Source organism: Cyphellophora europaea (assembly GCF_000365145.1).
Source record: "Cyphellophora europaea CBS 101466 unplaced genomic scaffold supercont1.14, whole genome shotgun sequence".
In the NCBI taxonomy this organism is placed as follows: domain Eukaryota; kingdom Fungi; phylum Ascomycota; class Eurotiomycetes; order Chaetothyriales; family Cyphellophoraceae; genus Cyphellophora; species Cyphellophora europaea.
Window position 1 is genome coordinate 103025 of NW_008481802.1, and position 21321 is coordinate 124345.

Genomic DNA, 21321 nt, shown 5'->3' on the forward strand with positions numbered 1-21321 from the left:
GGTCTCGGAATAACGTCTTATGGCAAGGTGTTGGAAAGTGGACGAGGTGGAGTTCGATGGGTGGAGTTTGGCTTATATTGGGAATGTCCGAGGGAAATGCTTTGCTGCGGCATGAAAATACGAATGAGACAGCCTGATGGGTGGTCGAGTGTGAGGGGTGGGTAGGTATGCTTTCAGAGGAAGAGGAGGTATGGAGAGACCCGTTAAATCTCATTATGTATTATATGTATCCTCTTGACACCGGTGTATATGGTCAGGCAGTGAAAGTGCCTGTATCCGCTCAACACAACATTGCTTATATAAAACCTCAAGCACTAGAATACGCAAACTCGACGAGAATCGGGTTATGGTCTGACAGTTCGCTGCCATCCGGCTGCACAAAGAACGTCGACTCATAGTTCCAGTTCATCGCGGACAAGCTAATCGAGTCTCCAGAACGATAGAAGACCTTGTCGACGACCTCACAGTCGTTGTTTGGCGCGATTCTCGGGCAGCCGTTGGCTGGGCTTCCAGGCACTGGGGTGTTGCCGCCCTTGATCAGCTCGACCCATGGGTCTACGAAGCCGGCGTCGGTGAGCAGGTTGATGCTCAGGCCGGAGTTGGTCCAGCGGTCGTTTGTGTCGCCACCGATGATGACGGGGCGCCCGGCGGAGTTGGATGAAATATATGCGAGCAGTTGCTCGACGCCGGCGCGACGGGCGCTGATGTCACCTTGTGCGGAACTGTGCGATGATGTTAGCTAGAATACAAGGATTTTGAGCGTGAGTACTCACCCGGCATCGGCGTGCAGATTGTAGAGGTCGACCTCGACGCCCTCAGCTATTTGCATGCGCATGAAGGAGAAGCCCTTGGGGGTCAAGCAGTCGGCCTCGTTGATGTAGCACCGATCCCACTTTACTTGGCTGAAGGTGCTCCATGGGTAGTTGGCCACTGTGTTGAGACCACTGCCGAAAGGCACGCCGCCCGTAGTTGGCGTACGGTGAGGATGGTTATCGGTTGCGTAGATGTACGCATGGTAGTTGAAGTCCTTGTCATGTCAGTCACACTTGGCGCGTCGTGGGACGTCACATACCTCTTGCAGATGGACAACGTCGTAAGCACGCTCGGCGAGCTTGGAGCCGATGGTGTTAGCATTGGTTCCCTTGTCGCCGGGAACCCCATTGTCGGAAAGAAAAGCCGGCAGACCGGCGACGTTGTATGTCAAGAAGTCAAATGTACCAGAGGACTGCGCTGCTGCAAGCTGAGCGACAAGGGGCAAGAAGGCAATAAGTCGGGAGGCCATTGTCAAAGAGAGGTCAAATGAGTGTGCTGAAAGGAATGCTGGTGATTTGGTGCCGGTGGTGCGTATGGGCAGTGGCAGAAGACGTGCTATAGAGTCGATCCTATATAGTCAGCTCACCTGTTTGTGTACCAACATCCTCGAACGCTTGTCAAGGTTTTAGCGTCCATCACCACGGACAGGCATCTGAGTAGAACACGACCCAGCAGACACGCCATCGTAGAGAGGCTCGAACCGATGCTGCCAAGATGACAAGAAACCAGGCATTATCAGTTAATCGTGGGCTCTGCTCGCCAATCCCATTCGCACGCGGTATAGGCGAGAGCGATTAATTGGACATGTGTCTAATCAGATGTTGGCACAACATCGCATGTAGAAATGATCAAAAAGCAAAAAGCAAAAAGCAGGCTTGATGCCCCTGTTGGTGCCTGGATGACCTGCATGGCGGCTCGGATGCACCCCGGAGATGATTTTCTCGATGAAGGCTGGCGTCCGGTCGGTTAGTGACCTGGGTGCAGATCCTGGGGGGTTGTCAACTTGGCGAATCCGGACGTGGCTGTTGGTAGTGCTCATGTGCATATTTGACCGGCTCGCAATGTGTATACAAGGCCCGTGGAGCCTAGGCGCAGTTGAGAACACCCTCTGAGCTGTCCGAAATAGGAGGAGGAGGAAACAAACGTTGCAATGAAGATGAGAGGGACTTGAGGTTGACTCTACGCCAAGCACCACTAGACCCAGCCTGGAACACTGGTATATAGCGACACTGCGACTTGGACACGCAGGGCAGCAGGCCAAGATAGAGTATTGAAAGCATTCGTAATCGTTTCATAACTGCAGTAGGGTCTCCCATAGAACCGTGCCCAAACACACCAGCATCCACGACGTCCCAACCCTCACCGCACCCGACTCATCGTCTTGTCCAGCATCACCATCGCTGCCAGACGCTGTGCCATTTCCACCCGACATATCTTCGCCAGAGGTTGCTGTGCCATTCTCCATGACCGCTAATGCATCCCTATAGAGACGCACCGTTACCTTGTGTTTATTGTAGTGTTGGTCGTAGGCCCCGCTTACTCGCACTCGACGAATGCGTTGCCGCTAGCACCGTCGTCTGGATTTATGAGTATTAGCCAAGGTCATAGTGGTGGTCAAGGGTGATTGATGCATACGAGTGATAACGCCAGCCAGTTGGCAGTTGCCGTTGAAGATGACCCGGTCTGCGCCCGGAGAGCCGCCAGTGTATGGATTGCTGTTGAAGCTTCTCAGGAGGGGGAACTCCTGGTAGGGGCCCGACACGGGGAAGTCGAAGCCCTCTACATGTGCGTCAGCAGGTGGTCACCAAGCACTAAGATAGGTGCCAACCTACCGTAGTTGTTGTAGGTGTGAGGATACGAGTTGACAGGGTTGTTGTCCTGGTAGCGCTGGCATCCAGCACTCACTGCCCGGTCCACGGTCGAAGCATAGTAGCAGATGTTGTTGCCACAGGTGGCAGCACAGCTTTGCCGCACCTCCAGAGGAGAGAGAGGAGCAGGGCTGCGGGCGTCAAGCTTGGCGGGCAGAGCGAGCGTGACGGGCGCAAGAAGCACGGCGAGGAGGAACTTCATCTTGATGGCTGGCGGACGGAGCGGCTTGGGTTGCGCGGGCTGAGGCGTGTCGGGCTTTATGGGTACGGTCGTCCTGAACAATGGTGAGGCTGACGGGGTGCGGTACGTACAGTTATACAGGTAGTCCGGCGGGCCCTTCCCTGTGCTGGCAGCTATTGTCCTTCCTCTTCGAGCGAGATCGCCGGCCCCGTGGGATATCGACTCGGCTTGTCGATACTCGAGTTTCACGGCTTAGCGACTGACTCTCCTGACGGCAAATGAAAGATGCAGATGGCTATGCTCTTCGGCCCTCACCGACGCGCCAACCCTGTATGGAAGCAAGGAAGAACGGAACGTAGAAATAAAATTGACGGTCAAGGCGGACATGGCCTATCATCTTGGAGAAGTCGGCCACGGTCCGCAAAAGGAAACTTGAAACTAAGGATCGCATTCCCCACAGATCGACAGGGCTGCCGCCGGCGACCACGACACGAGATGGCAGATTCGCTCCCTCATTGGACTACAGAGTAGAGTGCAAGGCGCGAAGACTGGGATTGTAACCTGAGCCGGCTGTCAGGTTCAAAGGCGTTAGTGATGATCGTCGTGGCTCTCCAAAACTGTGCTAATCCAAAAGATCTATCCAAAAGTCATACCACCACGCCTTGGTCTAGGCACGCATGAGGGAGCGCACGTCGAAGACACAGACCCGAGAATCCCACCCGCAGCTCGCCGCCCATCCTTCGCTGCCAAAGAGACACCAGTCTACACCAGTAGCAAACTCGGTATGCGCACCCATGCTACCTAGCTCTCTCGCGCCGCCAGCGTTCTGGTCCCCGCCATCAGTCCAGACACGGCATGTCATGTCATAACTCGCACTCAATAACAGGTCTGGCAGATGCGGACTCCATGCGAGTTTCCGCACTGCGTAACCATGACCTTGTAGAAGCTGCATCGGACCCTTGGGCTGTCTGATATCAAATGTACGCACAATTCTGTCCACCCCACCTGTTGCCACGATTGAGCCTCGGTACTTGTTCCAGTCGTGCGTCAGTGCTTCGGACGGTGGGAAGGTGGGCTGTGGCTTGCCCATGGTGGTCGCGATGGGAGGAGAATGGATCGGGACTTGTAGGACGAGGTGGTTGCTGGCGCTGGCGGGGGTGCGCAGATCCCACATTCGCATGTGGCTGTCTGAGCAGACTGCGCTGATAACCCCGTCCGTGTGAGGGTTCCACTGAACGCTGTACGTACACGAGTGGGTGGGCAGCGTCAACAGGCTTTGTTGACGCTCTGGATTCCAGATCTTGACTGTACCATCCCATGATGACGAAGCGAATGTCGCTTTCGAGGTAAGATTCCACCTGACTGAGAAGGCTTCTCGGCTGTGCTCTTGAAAGGTTGCGATGGGAAATTCGGGTTCAAGGGTCGTGTCGTACAAACGTAAAGACCCGTCGCCGGACGAAGTCACAATGTGGGCGGAATGTGCTTCCGAGTGTGCGAGATCGTAGAGCGCGTCTTGGGTAGGATACCTGAGTGGTCAGCAGCGACCTAGGAGAAGGGGTAGTAATCCCTACCACTTCAGACATTGTATGCCCTGCGGAGTCAATTCCAGAATGAACAGCCTGCCGTTCCCCACCAGTCCATAGTTGGCCGAAGCTGCTACCGCGATGCGATTGTCGAAGAATGGTGAGTATTGAACGGCATAGCCTTGGTAGCCCTGGGTGTGAAATTGCAGCATCGTGATGAGGAGGTGGGCAAAGTCTCGGCGTTCATGTTGAATTCATCGCAATACAAGTACATCCAGCCGAGTGTGAGGAGCAGTATTCAGGAAGCCCGACCTGCCTTCATGCTGTTGATGCGCGTTGGCTCCCAAGTTGCGAGAGCGGGAATTCAATGGCGGGACAGCATTGACGTAGACGTTTTTTTCAAGACATGCTTAATACGTCTCAATGTGCCTGGAGCTTCCTGGATCTGCATGTCTGTACGAGTCATTTCACTCTGAAATCAAACTGCAGCCGAGGCACGAATGATTGGCTATATCCCGCGCAACCACTCTTCGTATATTTTGCCTCAGTACGCGTTTGCCATCGAAAGCCTGCTATGGTCATTATGGCATCTGCTCGAGGACGGCCACGTTTCGAGAAGTCGTGCGAACGCAATGGACGCGTTCGTCTCACGCAAGAGGCGCAGGTCGTCCGTTGACCCCATTGATCAAGGTCGACCTCAGCGGGCTCCATTTGAGCATAGAGGCGAAAATCAAGACGATGATTCGACGGATGTGAAACTGGCCATTTTGTCATCTCTGCACAATGACCACTCACAAGAGGAACTTCTGGAGGTTCTTCTCAGCTGCGAAGGTTCGATTGAGCAGACGCTGAGCATGCTTGCTTCCAGACCCCAGGCTCCAAGTCCCTCCAGGTCGACAAAGTCTGCCACCATCGGTGTGCAGAGTGCTCTTGCCTTTGCAGGACCTGCTTCTGGCAGAAGCGGTCCCGCGGGTCAGCGTTTGACCAAGAAGGGACGAACGTTACATCTGTTTCTCCCGAAGGACATTGCTGCCCATACGCCGTGCAGCATCGTTCACAATTTCTTGCCCCCACATCTCGCCAATGCTTTGCTGGAGGAACTCCTTCCAGAGGTTCCTACGTTCTCCTCGGCAACTTTCCGGCTCTTCGACAATGTTGTCAAGTCGCCCCATACGGCGTCATTCTATCTTGATCCCACCATGCTTGCTGAGCAACGCCACACCTATCTTTACAACGGCTCTTATTTGTCCGATGTGCGGGAGCTGCTACCTGTAATGCGAGAGGTATCGGCCTTAGTCCGAGATGCAGTCAACGTCGAGATTAGTTCGCGAATCAAATCACACTATCCTAATGGGCAGAAGCTCAAATACCAGTCACCATCAACATGGCAGCCCAATGCCGCTTTCGTCAATTGTTACGACGGTCCAGCTCAGTCGGTCGGGTATCACTCCGATCAACTGTCTTACTTAGGCCCGCGTGCTGTTATAGGTAGCCTGTCTTTGGGTGTTGCACGAGAATTTCGTGTACGCCAGATTGTTCCACCAGACTCCCCTCCGACAACTCCTGGATGTGGCCCGTCTGCAGGAGTAGGTAGGCCTCAGGCAGACCAACAGGGCCAGATTGCGATCCATCTCCCACATAACTCGCTTCTTGTTATGCACGCAGAAATGCAAGAGGAGTGGAAGCACAGCGTTGCCGCTGCTCAGTCGATCGACCCACATCCGATCGCGGGTAATAAGCGAATCAACATCACCTATCGTTGGTATCGAGAGGAGTTCCATCCGAGCAAGACTCCACGTTGCAGATGCGGAATTCCGACCGTGCTAAAATGCGTCCAAAAGAAGAGAGAGAGCAGAGGCAAGTACATGTGGATGTGTCAGCTCGGTAGCCGCGCCGAAGGCGACGTCAAAGGCAAGAACAATTCAAACGACGAGCCAAAAGGATGCGGCTATTTCGAATGGGCAGAATTCACAGAAGATGGCGAGCCCATCTGGAAGCACAGAACAAAGAATGCTGCAACGCCGAGCCACAGCGCACATGTCGACGCCGCCGCTCAATCCGAAGCTGACAAGCGGTAATCATGGTCTCAATCTGTCAACGAAAACATGCGCTCTAAGAACAGCCGTGCCATGCGACACACAAGAGCATAAGCAATATCGCCCCAGCCAAGACGGGTCCGACTCGCCAGAACTCGAGACCTCAAACGGTGATGGCCAATGCGTCAAAACGGTCCAGTACAACGCTCGGATCCTTCGGTACAGGTGCTGTACTTGGCACAGGGTCCTCAAGGGTGTTGCCGCTCCCCCGTTCAAGACGCAAGGCTTCTCATCCATGAGACAGATAGGAGCCTACACCTTCTTGCCATGTCATCGAAGCCGGTTATACGCAAACGGATTACAATGCTGCCGTCTCAACTATTTCAACGCCACGGTCCCTTTGTTGTGCAGTCGCCGCAACAAAGGTTAGCTCGAGGCATCATGTTATGCTCCTCAACATCTGCTGGCTTCATTGTCCTGCGCAGTTGGTTGTCCGTTTGCATCATGATGCTCTGTGCAGGCGCCAGGCTCAAAAGCTGGACTTTCAGATGCTTCTCGGACTACGCATTTCCTAGCAGTGTACCTCTCCGGCCGGTTAGATTCTCAAGTAGGCGGTACATGCGACATTTGGGGTTCCTTGGATCTTCTCGACATGCCGCCCAAGAAGGGGGCAAGATCCCAGCAAAATGCTGAGGCCAAAGAAAAGAAACGTGCCGAAATTGCCGCAAAGCACGCCCAGGACTACGCGGATGATATTGCGCATTACGACAGTGTGCGCAATCAGCATACTCCCAAACACTCGTCTGGAGCTCTCCTACCTGTTACCACCGTAGAAGATGACGCTACAACATCAACCAGAGACGTGGCTGCACTTCGCGCAGGCCAGCGGCTCGGACCGAGGGGCACCAACGACGACAACAATGCCTGCTATCGCAATGCTGTTCTTCTGACGCTTTTGTGTACCGACCCTTTCATGGCTTACATCAAAAATCGTTGGCTCGAACTCCGGCGAGACGCCATCACACAAGACTTGGCGGAGGAAATTTCAAAGCCTGTCGACGAGCATAATCATCCCTTCGAGATACTGTCGACGCTTTGGGATGTATACTGGGACCCAAAGAAGCCGGACAAAGATCTCAAAAAGGCCATGGACGAAGCCTGGAAAGAGATGCGAAACCTACCAAACGTCAGTCAACAATGGGCCACTGGGAGACAATACAGAGCTCAACAGGATGCACACGAGTTCCTCAATTGGCTGCTTTCGGCAGAAGAGGAGAGCCTTCTGTATGGAACAATCAGGTCATGTCTTGAAAGAATACTGACATCTGTGTAGTGACCTGCGAGGAATCTACGATGATTACAGGAGTATCTTCTCCATGTTGACCACACAGCGGCAGCTGTGTGCTTTATGCGCAAAGGACGGCGCTATACGCCACACATCAAAGCAAATGACGGCACACGCTATCTGGGAGGTTGGATTGCCTCCCAACCATAACCACCAGTTTCGCTTGGACGATCTTATGCAACGCTACTTCAAATATGTCGCCGACGGCTGGCTATGCGATGAATGCGATCAAAAACTTGCAATGCAACCGGAAAAACGTGAGGAACTGAGAAACCAATTCAAGGGCCCCGGATGGCGTTACGTCCGTCGACTGCCGGAAGTCCTCTTCATGCAGCTGATGAGAGCTGAATGGACGGTGGATGGGATACTTGAGAAGAACCACCTTTCTGTGGAGATCCCTGCGACAATCAATCTCGAACGATATCTCGACCCCGATCCCTTAATGCTGGACCGAGAGCGCCTTAATCCGGAATATGAACTCACTGGAGTCATAACGCATCAGGGTAGGGCAAATTCTGGACATTATAAAACACATGTGTGCGTTGACAAGGAATGGTATTGCATAAACAAGAAAGAATGTGAACCATCAAGCTTCGAGGACGCTATCGACAAGGAACATCCCAAAGGTTTCACCCCGTACATGCTAGTGTGGCAACGGAAGAGTACCTCTTCCACGGTGGACAGGGCAACCGAGAAGCAGACAGCCTCTGCTCCGGCGAATGCTCCTGATAAGGCGCTCGCGACCAGTACCATCACACAAGATGGCCAGAATGTGCCCCAACGGAACTCTACCAGGCGCGCATCGGCTCGTTCCCATACCAGCGGGCAGCCGGGGCTATCAAACTCCCCTCGAGGTTCCATTACCGAAGATCTATCGACGTACCTGCGCTTCCAGGTGGCTTTGGGTGGGAGCAGGCCTTATTTGGTGCACCACGAAATTCCAACGCAGCCCGATCTTGTCTATGCGGCTTCCAGCGGCAATGGCCCAAATGTCGACATTGCGATGACGCTGGTGCAGGAAGACAAGAGCACCAAGACCGCATTCGAGCTGGATCTGCTCGCTGCGGCGGCGACTGAGGACCGAAAACTCAACGAGAATCATCTCAGTACGCCAGAGCTCGGTACACGTCAATCATGTCGCTGTACGGAGGTACATGAAGGCACTTGCAAAGATATAGTGAAACCGAGTGAGGCAGGTGGGAAGCGCAAGGCTCTCCCAGAGGGTCACCGTGACCGAGATGCCGCCCCAACCGCGCCCTTCAAGCGCACTAAACGCCTTCCCAACATCTTTGCCCGCCCAGGCGACGATCCGCATGGGTACCCGTCGCCCGCCAAACGATGGAGGAGTCAACGCGCCCTCGATCGCGCCATCTACGAGTTTGAGACCAAGTGGAAGCACCTACAGGCCCCTCGTGCTATGCCGGTCGCCCCAAAGCGAGAGGCGTGGCAGCCATTGAGCAGGGCTCCCGAGCGGCGCTATACTTCTAGCAATCCCAGCACGCCTCCAGTACGAAACCACGGACGCCCAGGCGCCAGCTCGGTGGGGAACCAAAGGACTGGGTCACGCATGCTGCCCTTCTACCCGGCACCGTATGTCGGTCGCAAGAACAAGCGGCGTTTCAGCTCTGGCGTCCCTGGCACGCCAAAGATGAACCGAGGAAACAAAGGAGTCAGCTCGGTGGGCGGTCGCCGGTCTGGGCCGATACTTCCTTTCGACGTGGCGCAATATGGGAAGGGGGTTGGAAAAGGGAAACGAGGGTAGAAGAGCTGCTTGTGCTGGCTGTGGACTGCGAGGAGCGTGAAAGTGGCTTGGGCAACGGCCACAGGGCGTCATGAGCAGAGTCGTGGTGATAGTGCGGAAAGAGGGAGATGAAAGGCAAAGAAATTGGTTCACTCAACGTGTGTTTCGCATGTCTGTTGTGTCGAGAGAGTTGCGATGTAGTGCCGTGGGTATGCTGTGCAATAATATTCATGCTTTCTTGCTGCAGTGGTAGACAGAACATTGCGTGCCATCACGTTCACAGCATTATACACCACCCCTTCCACCAAAATCAGTCGCTGCTTCAAGCGCATTAGCATTCCTACTATAGCATGCTCTCGAGCGCCCGAACGCACAGTGGAGGTGAAGCATTCCAGCCAAGTGCGGCCGTCCAAGTCACCGTCCATAGCCGCGGGAGAAACATATCCCCGATCCTTCCTGCCTTTTCTGTTTTCGGCTCCAATCCTACCGAGAGTCTGGTCGAAATCGGAGACTCTCCAACTCGGCGAGTCTCTGTTTCTGTCTCCCTACCTACCTATACATTTTCCTTGTTTACAGTGCCTGATAGATCTGCTAGATAGATTGTACATAGAGCGGATACCAGAGCGGCGCACGAAGCTACCTAAGTCTACAACTCTGCAGAGCAATCCGCCAGGTGTTCCACAAACTTGACACTCATTTCGGAGAACAGGCCCCCGGGCGCGTTCTTGGCCGAGCCCTCAGCCTTCAGATGAGCTTCGCGCTCACCACGCGGCGCACGACACTGGGTTCTCATCCACGCCTTCGAACTACCGTCGCAAACCGCCCGAGTCGGCCGCTACATACATACAGCCCGCCCCGCCCCATTCCTCCGTCGGAAACCACCTTCTGGCCCGCCCGGAGAAGCCGAGCCCCTCGCCTCCGTAAGCTCCGTACCCTCAGCAGCACCGCTACTGCCACGATGGACCGCCCTCAGACGGACATCAAGCCCGACCCCAGCACGCTGCCCCTCCCGCGCATCCTCTGCCTGCACGGCGGCGGCGTCAACGCCGCCATCTTCCGGTCGCAAATGCGCGCCTTCCTCGCCCATCCCCTACTGGTCAACCGCTTCCGCTTCGTCTTCGTCGACGCCCCCTTCCTGTGCGCCGAGGGCGTCGGCGTCGTTCCGGTCTATCAGGACTGGGGACCTTTCCGGCGCTGGTTCCGGTGGTTGGCGAGTCATGAGACCGTGGATGGAGTGGGAGATGTGCACCAGAGGATTTGGGAGAGTGTGGGGGAGGCGATGCGCGGGGATGAGGGGGTGGGGGAGTGGGTGGGCTTGTGGGGGTTTAGTCAGGGGGCGAAATTGGCGTGTAGCATGCTCTATGAGCAGCAGTTGAGGGTGGATCGGGGGGAGGGGGTGGCGCGGCGGAAGGAGTTGGAGGCGAATGGGAACGGGAACGGGGAGGGGCCCGAAGGAGTGTTGTGGAAGTTCGGCGTGATTCTCGCGGGAAGGTGTCCGTTTGCGGCGCTGAGTGCGGAGGGGGAAGCGTTGCCGTGGTTGCAGAGTGCCGGTGGTTTACCCAATCAGGCGGACATGGATGCAATTACGGACAGGCCGGATATGAAGCTGCGGGCGCCGACGCTGCATGTGCATGGACTGAGGGATGAGGGGTTAGAGCTGCATCGCAGGGCGGTGGAGGATTATTGCGCGCCGGGGACGACGACGGTGGTGGAGTGGGATGGGCCGCATCGCGTGCCGATCAAGAAGGCTGATGTCGAGAAGGTGGTGCAGGCGTTTGTCGAGTTGGTGGATGAGTATGGGCTGTGAATGTGTTGATTTGGTCTAGAGTAGGCAATAGAGGATGCTTTGAAGGTGCGTGGTGAGGTGTGTAGACGCAGTAAGCATTGCTTGTCATGTTGCCTGTGTTGGCAGTCAACTCCTAGCCTCTTCTATTACTATTAGACCTATATAGCTTGGGCCTCGAGCCCCAACGTTGTCAGCCCTTTGCGGGTCTCCTCTCACGTTCATGACACTTTGCCATGGTACATGGTGCTGAGTAGGCTCGCCCTCAACGAGCCCCATGAGAGACAACCGGAGTATGGACTCGTGACGCCGGACAGATTAGTCCACGTCTGGAAGACCGTCACGCGTGTATAAGTCTCCGGACTATTGGCGCATAAGATATTGCTCGGCGGCAGCCTCCTCGGTATGATCCAGTGCTGCGATACTTGGATGAAACGAGGCGCGGCGGCTGCATGGCAGATACAAGCACTTGTGCTATGCAGTCAGCCTGTTGTTGGAGCTAATGTCCGAAGTACAGCTCTCCGTCGACGACTGCCGGTGGCTGTTTGCTACTCTTTGAAAGCACCGCCTGTGGTCGACGATCGGCTGCAGACCCACTCCAGCATCCGGCCTGAGGTACCTCTGTTCGAGGTGATTTGCCATGACCGTAGGCTATGGAACCTGCTGAACAGAAGTGGTCGCTCCACAGCGCTTTCCTGTTGTGTCGTCGTCGCCCCATGCTTCTACATCGACACTAGCGTCTCCTTGGCGGGACTACGCCGGGTGAACCATTGACTTCATATTGACGGCCTTTGATCCCAGCTTCCTTGTTATCACCACCTCGTCATTGGTTGTCCACTGATAGCTTGCGACATTTACACAACCGAACAACCATGCAGCTCGTCCCCTACCTCCAGAATGGGTTTGGTGACGGGTGCCCTCGGTGTCGCCTAGGGCTGACTCTGGGGTCCATCCCCTGATTATGGCATCGAGCCTGGTCTGTATTCCGCGAGCCGCTCAGCCTCGCTTTGCGAAGGCTGTCAACACAACACTCTGATAGGTCATGGCTACTAACTACTTCGGAGCTCTCCCCAGCTGGCAGTCCTTCTGCCATGCCAGCACTGCTGCTATTCACACCGGTCGCCAGCCGTCGAGCAACGAGGCCGGGGCTTTTGGCATGCGTCTGTACCGGCTCTCCACACACAGCATGGATGACATACTAGCTCTCGCTTACCGTCGAGCGTCGCAAAGCCCGAAACGGAGCTGTGAGCACTGCCAATGGTCCTGTCGTATCATCAAGTCCGCCCTGAGCAATTTGGATCAAGCAATACGTCACCAGAACACGGTAAGTGTGATCAAGCTGCGAGCCAGCAAAGCCATGACATATCCCTGTGGGCGGTGCATCTTCAGCTTCGAATGCTCCTTGCTCTTGGATCCAGACTGTTCGGAGTCCAACTTCGTTGCCCCTTATATAAGCGTGCAGACCTGCGAAGCTGGACATTAGTTTCACAGCGCTTTTTGCTTCCCCTTCTGACACAGATACTCTGACACCATATCACCACAAGAACCTCGTCAAACCCATCTCGCAACACCAAAATGTCGTTCTTCAGAACTCTCTTCTTCCGCAAGAAGAAAGCCCCTCTAGTCTGCACCATTGACCTCGCCCACGATCCCAACCATGTCCACACCGACGCCTGTTTCGTCGAGATCGCGCCTCTCTCCATCGTCGAGTTCTTCATGTCCCAAGGTTGCGAGGCATGCCCAGCCGCCATCCCCCTGATTCACAAATCCGCCATGGCGAACAACAACGTCCTCCTGCTAACCTACAACGTCACCTACGTAAGCCCTCCCAACAGCATCACCGCCCAATCGACTCACAGATCCCTTGTCTCAGCAGCTAACTTACACCTTCACTAGTTCAACAACCGCACCGGCTGGACAGACACCAAATCCAACACCCTCTGGGACGCCCGCCAAGCCGCCTACTCGAAACGCTGGTCCCGCACCGCGGCCTTCACGCCGCAAGTCATCATCGACGGCATCGCCGACGGCACGGGCGCCAAAGAAGGCGACTTCAACTCCATCCTGTCCAACGCCATCGAAGCGCGCAATAACTCGCCCCTCGCCGTCGGCATGGAGAAGGTCGACAACCGCCGCCTCAAGATCGCGAGCGAGACGGTCGAGACTGAGGTGTATGATGTGGTGGTCATCAGCTATGAGGCAAGAGCGGAAGTGGTCAAGGTGGGCAAGGGGCCGAACAAAGGAAAGAAATTGGAGCATCGGAATGTGGTGAGGGAGGTGGTCAAGATTGAGGAGTGGGCGGGCGGGCCGAAGGTGTTGGAGTTGCTGGAGATGCCCGAGGGGAATGCGCTGCAGCATGTGGTGGTGTTGCAGCAGGGGGTTGGGGGGCCGATCGTGGCCGCTTGTAGATTGTAGAGCTGTGAGGGTCCTTGGGGAGGGTGGAGAGGAAGGTAGAGCGGCGCATAATGTCTAAGATGTGTTGAGGATGAATCATATTAGGCTAGATAGCTTGAGTAGCTGGAGCAGAATGAAACTTCAGAGTTGATCGAGTGAGCGAACGCATCTGTTATCGACGCCCTCTTCCCCTATAGCCTTCACAGCAACTTCCTCTCACCGACCATCCTCTCCCGCATTCCAGAGCCTCTCATCGCCTCGTATAATCGCACATCCCCATCCTCATCCTCCATACCTCTCTCCCTCAACAACGTCTCGGGCCTCTTCCTCACCCTCTCCTCTTCCTGCAAGCCCCTCCCCACAGACTCCCCTACCAAAGCCCTCAACCCCGCCAGCGCCCTCTCCAGCTCCCACGCCCTCACATCCGGCACGCAATCCGTCCCTTCTTCCGGCATCTCTGCTTCTGCAAAGACCCCGCGTATCGTCTTCCCCGTACACATGCCCGAATGGCTATTGACCCCAGGCCCCAGGCCCAAGCCCATACCCCAAATACTTCAGCAGCACACCGCCCTGCAGCCCTGCACTCATATTCATCTTGCTGGACCTACGGCGCAGCCGGATCCCACACCCCGTTAACAGTCAGAATGAATCCCAGCATCCTCTGTTACTATCTAGGTCCATAGAGCTCGGGCTTCGCTTCAACGTTGTCAGCCCTCCACGGGTTCGGGTTTCCTCTCACCTTCGTGACATTAACCACCGAGCCAGGCTGATTTCGCTGGTGCGTGCAGTGAAGTCGTCGCCCTGGTAAGCCTTCGTTGGCCTGCATCCTCCACCTTTCCACACGGACCCGGCAGGCCCAGCTGAAGGAACGGGGGAGCGGCTTCGGCGAACATCGTCATTACTGTCGTGCTCGACGCCAGCAGCCTCGGTGACCGGGCAGGTGAGGTTTGAAGGGCTTTCAAGAATATGGAGCATCGGGCGATTGGTGGTTCAAGTCGCGAGTCTACATTTGTCAAGAACAGTATTCATGGCCTTCGTTAGTTTGGTGTAACGAACGATCTCGGGAGCACCAGCGAGCTTCCACGGGTCGCAGGTACGCGGTAGCATTAAGTTGGGGGTGGGGGTTGGCGAGATTGGCAGCCGAAGTCCATGTCTGATATAGGGGCAGTTGTTGGATAGGGAAGCAAAAGGTCGAGAGTTGTTTTTCCCACCGGGCTTGGTCTTCGTACGAAACTGGACTTGGTCCTGTGCAGGGTATGCACACGCACGACTGCAATTCCTTTCTCTCGGCATACTGATTAGTGGACTACACTAGGAGCGCTGAGAAGTCCTTTCGGGCACTGGACACAAAACCCAGCTTTTTCCAAGCCAATCGCCCAACCTCCTATCCATTGGCTAGTCCTTCTGCCCGGGATACAAATCACCGTAGCTCGCAGACCGCAATCCATGGACTCACCACGCCAAAGAAGAATAGCCTGCCCGTCTTGCTATCCCGCACCACCGTCGTCGTGGCTGGCAGCGTCTCCCCAACGGGATCCTCCACGACCTTCTGGACCTCCCAGTTCCGCCCCGTCTCGCCCTTTCTGCTGATCTTGAAAGCCGCAGTCGGTGCTCCGCGTCCATCTATCGGCGTGCTCGACTTGAACAAATCCATCATCTCCGACAGCTTAGGAAAGACTGCTGCGTACAAGTCGCCATCCTCGTCCTCGGAGATGTTGTCTATCGGGTAGCCGACGCTGATGTCTGCAACACGCTGCAGGGTACTGCCGTTCTTGTTCGTCAGCTCAACCTGCGGCTCGTACACGGTAATCCTGCCGGTCACAGAGCTGGGCACATATAGCAAGCTGTCGCGCGTACTGTAGTGCAATCCGTTAGGGTAGGCATGCTTGCCGCCGACCTGGTTGCATACCGCTTCCGTGTTGGGCTCTTTGGGGGGCTGACAGTGCACAATAGTCCCCGTACGCAAGACGGGAGAGAGCGCAAATCCCAGTCCGGCTTTATTCGGTCCGTGATCATTGCTGATGTATAGAGAACCATCGGGCAGGGGGGCAGGTCGATTGGGCGTTGTGATGAGCTCGCGGTTATAAAAGGTGTGAAGATGCGTGAGCTCTTCGGAGGAGGAGGAAGAGGGGAGCGCAAAGACCTCAATAGTGGCGTTGGGACCGGTTACATCTTGGGGAGCGAGCCGTTGCGTGGTGGCGTTGTACGTTGGGGCGGAATTGACAAGATACAGATGCAGAGAGCCATCGGCTTGATGCATGCCAGACATGCCGACCATGTTGATAGAAGATTCACCCAGGCTGTTCTCGAAGTCACCCAAGCCGAGAATGCGGTAATCGAAGGCGTTCGGGTCCTGTGGGTGCGGAGTATCAATGGAAAGGGCAACGATATGGTCGGTACGGCTGCGGCGCTCGGCGGCGAAGTGCCCAATGGCGGGGTTCCAGGCCTTGCGAGCCAGAGCATTGGAGCAGGCCAGGAAGAGCTGTCGTGAGGATGTATCCAGCCAGGCATCTTCGCAGGCGGCGAGATTGTGGTCGTTGATGCGCCGGCAGTTGTAGGGGAAGGAGGAGAGGGGTTCCATCACGCGGGAGACTCCATAGGTCACGTAGACCACGTCTTTCAGGAGCCATTGCCAGAGTATAGCCAGGTTGGCGACCGTGAAAGCAAAGAGAACGGGTATTGAAGGCATGCTGTCGCGCTCAAATAGGGTACAGTGTCCAGCCAGAGGAAGGGCACAAGGGAAAGCAAGAGCAAATCTAGACAACAATCGTGCAAAAGCCGTCGATCGTCGAGCCAAGCCGACAGGTCCAAGGGGCTCGAACCTCAGTCGGCCGTCTGTCAATAACCACAAGGTCTGACAGAATGTATAAGGGGGTTCCAAGCTGAGGCGCACGGAGATAGGAGGCTTTAGGCGTCAAGTTAAGCTTCCGGGACGCCTGGAGCAAGCGTTCCGCCCTGATGTCATGTATTGTTCGACGAGGCCCGTCAGCCGAGGGGTACACCTTTTATATCACCATATCTGCTAAGTCGTCATGTTCTTTTTCTTCTACTATACGGGCCTCTGGGTTTCTTGAGTCAGACGACAGCATACCCCCTCGAACAAAGTCGCCAAGCGAAGCCCCCAAAGCAATCATGGCATCATCTGTGTTTCGCCCCGGAGCAACTGCACTCATCTCAGGCTCGGCGGGCGGTGTAGGATTCGCCTTTGCACGCATCTGTCGACAACACGGCATGCACCTGGCGCTCCTCGACAGAGACACCGACAACCTAGCGGCCGCCGTAGACCTCCTCCAATCCGAATCCCCCCAGCCCGACCTGAAAATCGAATCCTACTCCATCGACGTCTCGGACCTCCCAGCCTGGAAATCCGTATCAACCAAAGTCAAATCCACCTTCGGCCCCTCACTCGACCTCCTGATGCTCAACGCAGGCCACTCGCCCAAACCGTCCGGCACCTCCCGCTGGCTCGACGTCGACTACTGGCACAAAACCCTCGACACTAACCTCTTCGGCGTCGTCAACGGCATCGCCACCTTCCTCCCCAACATCCAGGCCTCCACGGGGCCCTCGGCCGTTGTCATCACGGGCTCCAAGCAAGGTATCACCAACCCGCCCGGCAACCCAGCCTACAACTGCTCCAAATCCGCCGTCAAGTCCATCGCCGAGCACCTCGCGCACGACCTGCGCACCCCCTCGCACGAGCACCACCACCCCACCGCCTCCGTGCACCTCCTCATCCCCGGCTGGACCTACACGGGCCTCTCCGGCAACCCGGGCCCGGCGCCGTCGCAGGATGCCATCGACAAGAAACCCGCCGGCGCGTGGCTGCCACAGCAGTGTGCGCAGTACGGTGTGGACCGCATCAAGGAGGGCAAGTTCTACATCGTGTGTCCGGACAACGATGTCGACGAGGCGCTGGATCAGGCGCGCATGACGTGGGCGGTTGGGGACGTGGTGGAGGGCCGGAGCGCGCTGAGTCGCTGGGACGAGCTGTTCAAGAACGATGCGGCAGCGTGGATCGCCGAGGATGCGAAGAGGCGGAGGGGAGATGCGAAGGATGATGGGCTTGCTACGAGATAAGTTGTTGCGGTGTCGCAAGTCATGTGCTGTGCTGTAATGTGAGGATGTGGTCAAGGGAAGGCCGTGTAAGTCTGTAGCATGGTGTTGCATGGCCGATAATCAAGTCTCCACAGTCTCTCAGTGTCAGGTGTGTCTCTTTTGCCTCGATCGCTATCGTAGACAGCAAAATTTCAATGTATGGTAGTGACTGGCCGCGCGCTATCCTATACCATTGCTTTTGATATGACCGTACAAATCCTGTTCACTCGCCGTTGTCATGAATGCGCTCAGCCGAAGATCGTCTCAAGGCCTCACTTCAAGTCTCTCGCTCGAGTGTCACACCGCCGTCTTCCCCATCCACGCCTTCCGCATCAGCTGGCGGCACATCACTCTCTGGACTGCTGCTGTTGCGCACCCTGACCTGCTCTGTAGTCTCCTCCACCTTCTTCTCTGGCCTTTTCCCACCCGGGTGCTGTTGCAAGTTGACCAGCTCCGTGCTGTCGTTGAACAGGCGCAATAACATCGCCTTCCGTTCCTCCTTTGGCAACATCAGATTCAAGCTTTGTATGCTCTTCCACAATGGAAATACCATGCGCTCGTTGAAGCCGCTATCGCCCTCTTCCGCTCGCGGCTCCACAACCAGCACACAGCAACCCATGCCCACGTTTTGGATTTGCTCGCCGACTTCTCCGAGATTGCGCCATTCTTCACCAGCAAAACGTGGGAACATCTCCACAAGCAACTTCCGCAGTGTTTCTTTGCGCCACAGCTTGATTACACGCTGCCTGCCAACCCAGGGCTCGATGACTTTGAGACCATCGGTCTGGATCCGCCATGGGCAAACTTCCGGCGACGGCGCATCCTGCTTGACAAACATTTTGATGCCGGCATGCACGAATTTGATGCCTTTGCCCTCGTTTTCGGTGAGAATATCTCTGGCGAGGGCGGTGGTGTAGTAGATATTCTTGGTTGCGGTGGCGGCAGGGTTGCGTACTAAGAATCGATCGGATGGAAAGCGTCCGGAGAGGTTGTAGAAGGTGCGAATGGACTCAAGCTCGGGGATCTCAGGCGATAGATACTTGAAAGGCTCCTCGAAGGGTTGATTGCGATCCTTCCGAGGTCTATCGGAATTCTGTTGTATCGGGGGTTGCAGCATGCTAGCAGCTGCAGCCGGGGTAGATGTCTTCGTCTCGGTGGTCTTTGAAGGCTGAGGCGCTTCGTGTTCTTCGGTCGATCCATTGGCATCGGCCTTTATGCGTTTGACGGCGGGCTCTACGTCAGCTTCGTCATCTCTCTTCCTCTTGGGTGACTGAGCACCATTTTGAACTGCAGCGATTTGGCCGTCTAGCTGGGTTGCAAGCTTGACCTCAGTACCGCTGGAATCAGCGGTCTCGACTTTCATAGCCGGAGCAGCAACGGGCTTTTCTTCAGATTTGGCCTTGATCTCAGCCTTCTTCTCTAGAATGGCTATAAAGAAAGCTCCTGTGTCGTGCTGATGGGGATACACGCGAACGGCCCTCTCCAGAGGCAAATCGTCTTTCGGTGGAAACATGCCCTCGGTGAGTCGGCTGAGAGTGTCTTCTCCACGAGTCGCCTGCTCATTGAGCACTTCGTCGTAACTGTGCCAGATACGGCCAGCTTTGGACATGATACTCCACTTCTTGAGACCTGCATACCTTTTTAAACCAGGCAGATAGCCTTCAGTCTCTACGAGCTGGACGAAGCTCTGGCCACCACAGCGCTGAATGGCTGCGGACAGCACGGCTTCGTCTTCGACGGGATTCATACTGCAGGTCGAGTAAACGACTCTACCGCCGACCTTGAGCATCTGCAGTGCTCTGACAAGGATCCTGACTTGAGTGGCATGTAGGCCTAGACCGTTGCTTGGAGTCCACTTGCTCCAGATTTCAAGATTCTTTCTGGCCGTGCCATCGCCGGAGCAAGGCACATCAGCGAGAATACGATCAAATTTGAGATATCGGTTTTGAGCAGGCTTTCCCTCGGTCGTGGGCTCCGAAGGAATTTTGATCGACGGGAACACGGTCGCATCATGGTTGGTGACAATGATGTTGGGGGAGCTCAGTCGCTTGACCTGGTGCACCAGCATATGAGCACGTTTGTAATCAACATCGTTGGCAATGAGGAGGCCTGGAGACCGGCCATCGTCCTCGTACTCGGCGCCTTCAGGTCTAGCCAGGCCGTTGGCCGTGTTCTCCGCAACCTTCCTTGATCGTTCTTCTTCGCCATCGTGCAGCATCTCGATGAGCTGTGCAGACTTGCTGCCAGGCGCCGCGCAAAGGTCAAGCACCGTCATTCCAGGCTTGATGTCCATGAGCAGAGGCGGGATCATGCTCACGATCTCTTGCCGAGTGATATTGCCAACATCTGTCTCTGCAACTAGGAAGTTTTGGAATGACTTGAAGGGTGGGAACCGGCGGATAATGTGCTTAGGAGTGGTCATGAACCAGGCGAGCTGGTTTGGGTACCATGATACTGGCTGTGGAGGCTCAACAAGCTGACCATCGTATGTGATCGAGGTAATTTCGGGAATGTAGAAGTCTCGGAGACGTTGCTGAACTGCTAAAGCGTGCCTGCATTTGGTCAGCGTATGAAGTCGCAGAAAGGTGGTGAACGAACGATCTAGAGCCTGTAAATCTAAAGCTGTTGGGCAGGTCGCGGCGCATAGCCTCCCATAACTGAGGCTTTTCCTCCTCTGACACGAGATCAAGCTGGTTATAGTATTGCTCGAACTTGTCATTCTTTCGAGGAATTGTTGCCTTGTCGACTCGATTGTCACGAGGAGGGCCACGAGAGCCACCCCACCCGCCTCGACCGCGGCCGCCCTGATAACTGTTAGCCTGGACGCAGGGAGGAAGAGCAGATCCATGTACCTTTTTACCGCCGCGCTTTCCCATGGTAGGTTGCTTGTTTGAGGCAGGAGATTGCTGCGACTAGGTAACGAGCGAGCAGACATGCCCATGCCGCCCGCCTTCAAAAAAAGATCGAGTGGGGAAAATTGCGGGAATCCACTTCAGCCTCACCACCTCGCCGGTAGCCTTGTCAAACGACTGTGCTGTGTCAGATTAGACTACACCTTCACACAAACTCGCACTTCGTCGTCTTCCATCGATGCTGCAGAAAGGATGTAGCAGCTGTAAGCCTTTGATAGACGTTGTCAGCGGTTTCGAGACGCTGATGCCGATTGTGCGGAGTCGGATCCGCATCGACACTGTGTTTTCGATTCATGCTATAAAGTCTAGAACCAGTATTCACAATGATGCCCCTCCCGTACCTGCCGCTCTTGCTTGAGTCAGGACGGCGCACTGCATCTAGGTACGGAGTATCCGCGCTGATGTAGTGCGACCGATGGCCGTAGACCAACGACCATGGTCGATCTCAGCTCAGAGTCTGCTCCGCGGACTTCGACTTCGGATCGTGGTTCGCTGATATCACTTCTCCACGATTCGAGATCCGCGATCGTCAACGTCTAAGATAAGCGATTTCATTCTGGATCTCGTACTTGGGATGCAAGCTAGATTCAACATTATTCTCCAGAGACGCACGATAGCATGCCCGGG

General features: G+C 55.6%; 10 protein-coding genes across 10 annotated transcripts; 5 read left to right on the forward strand and 5 right to left on the reverse strand.

Annotated features, from left to right (window-relative positions):
- Positions 1 to 307: 307 nt before the first annotated feature.
- On the reverse strand, positions 308 to 1282 carry HMPREF1541_10688 (uncharacterized protein; the record flags this gene model as incomplete). Its single annotated transcript, XM_008715358.1, has 3 exons — positions 308 to 722; positions 774 to 1027; positions 1073 to 1282. 3 exons carry the CDS (start codon positions 1280 to 1282, stop codon positions 308 to 310), a joined length of 879 nt encoding a protein of 292 aa, XP_008713580.1.
- A 1095-nt stretch (positions 1283 to 2377) lies between these two features.
- On the reverse strand, positions 2378 to 2883 carry HMPREF1541_10689 (uncharacterized protein; the record flags this gene model as incomplete). Its single annotated transcript, XM_008715359.1, has 2 exons — positions 2378 to 2592; positions 2646 to 2883. The coding sequence occupies 2 exons, from the start codon at positions 2881 to 2883 to the stop codon at positions 2378 to 2380; spliced, it is 453 nt and encodes a 150-aa protein (XP_008713581.1).
- Positions 2884 to 3529: 646 nt separating this feature from the next.
- HMPREF1541_10690 (uncharacterized protein) lies at positions 3530 to 4597 on the reverse strand (the record flags this gene model as incomplete). Its single annotated transcript, XM_008715360.1, has 2 exons — positions 3530 to 4388; positions 4434 to 4597. 2 exons carry the CDS (start codon positions 4595 to 4597, stop codon positions 3530 to 3532), a joined length of 1023 nt encoding a protein of 340 aa, XP_008713582.1.
- A 420-nt stretch (positions 4598 to 5017) lies between these two features.
- On the forward strand, positions 5018 to 6463 carry HMPREF1541_10691 (uncharacterized protein; the record flags this gene model as incomplete). Its single annotated transcript, XM_008715361.1, has 1 exon — positions 5018 to 6463. The coding sequence occupies one exon, from the start codon at positions 5018 to 5020 to the stop codon at positions 6461 to 6463; it is 1446 nt and encodes a 481-aa protein (XP_008713583.1).
- Positions 6464 to 7073: 610 nt separating this feature from the next.
- On the forward strand, positions 7074 to 9528 carry HMPREF1541_10692 (uncharacterized protein; the record flags this gene model as incomplete). Its single annotated transcript, XM_008715362.1, has 2 exons — positions 7074 to 7705; positions 7755 to 9528. The coding sequence occupies 2 exons, from the start codon at positions 7074 to 7076 to the stop codon at positions 9526 to 9528; spliced, it is 2406 nt and encodes an 801-aa protein (XP_008713584.1).
- Positions 9529 to 10465: 937 nt separating this feature from the next.
- HMPREF1541_10693 (uncharacterized protein) lies at positions 10466 to 11314 on the forward strand (the record flags this gene model as incomplete). Its single annotated transcript, XM_008715363.1, has 1 exon — positions 10466 to 11314. The coding sequence occupies one exon, from the start codon at positions 10466 to 10468 to the stop codon at positions 11312 to 11314; it is 849 nt and encodes a 282-aa protein (XP_008713585.1).
- Positions 11315 to 12865: 1551 nt separating this feature from the next.
- On the forward strand, positions 12866 to 13705 carry HMPREF1541_10694 (uncharacterized protein; the record flags this gene model as incomplete). Its single annotated transcript, XM_008715364.1, has 2 exons — positions 12866 to 13108; positions 13187 to 13705. 2 exons carry the CDS (start codon positions 12866 to 12868, stop codon positions 13703 to 13705), a joined length of 762 nt encoding a protein of 253 aa, XP_008713586.1.
- Positions 13706 to 15104: 1399 nt separating this feature from the next.
- On the reverse strand, positions 15105 to 16373 carry HMPREF1541_10695 (uncharacterized protein; the record flags this gene model as incomplete). The annotated part of the gene is made up of 1 exon (XM_008715365.1): positions 15105 to 16373. One exon carries the CDS (start codon positions 16371 to 16373, stop codon positions 15105 to 15107), a length of 1269 nt encoding a protein of 422 aa, XP_008713587.1.
- Positions 16374 to 16816: 443 nt separating this feature from the next.
- Positions 16817 to 17764, forward strand: HMPREF1541_10696 (uncharacterized protein; the record flags this gene model as incomplete). The annotated part of the gene is made up of 1 exon (XM_008715366.1): positions 16817 to 17764. The coding sequence occupies one exon, from the start codon at positions 16817 to 16819 to the stop codon at positions 17762 to 17764; it is 948 nt and encodes a 315-aa protein (XP_008713588.1).
- Positions 17765 to 18059: 295 nt separating this feature from the next.
- Positions 18060 to 20658, reverse strand: HMPREF1541_10697 (uncharacterized protein; the record flags this gene model as incomplete). The annotated part of the gene is made up of 3 exons (XM_008715367.1): positions 18060 to 20334; positions 20381 to 20586; positions 20635 to 20658. The coding sequence occupies 3 exons, from the start codon at positions 20656 to 20658 to the stop codon at positions 18060 to 18062; spliced, it is 2505 nt and encodes an 834-aa protein (XP_008713589.1).
- Between the last annotated feature and the right edge of the window lie 663 nt (positions 20659 to 21321).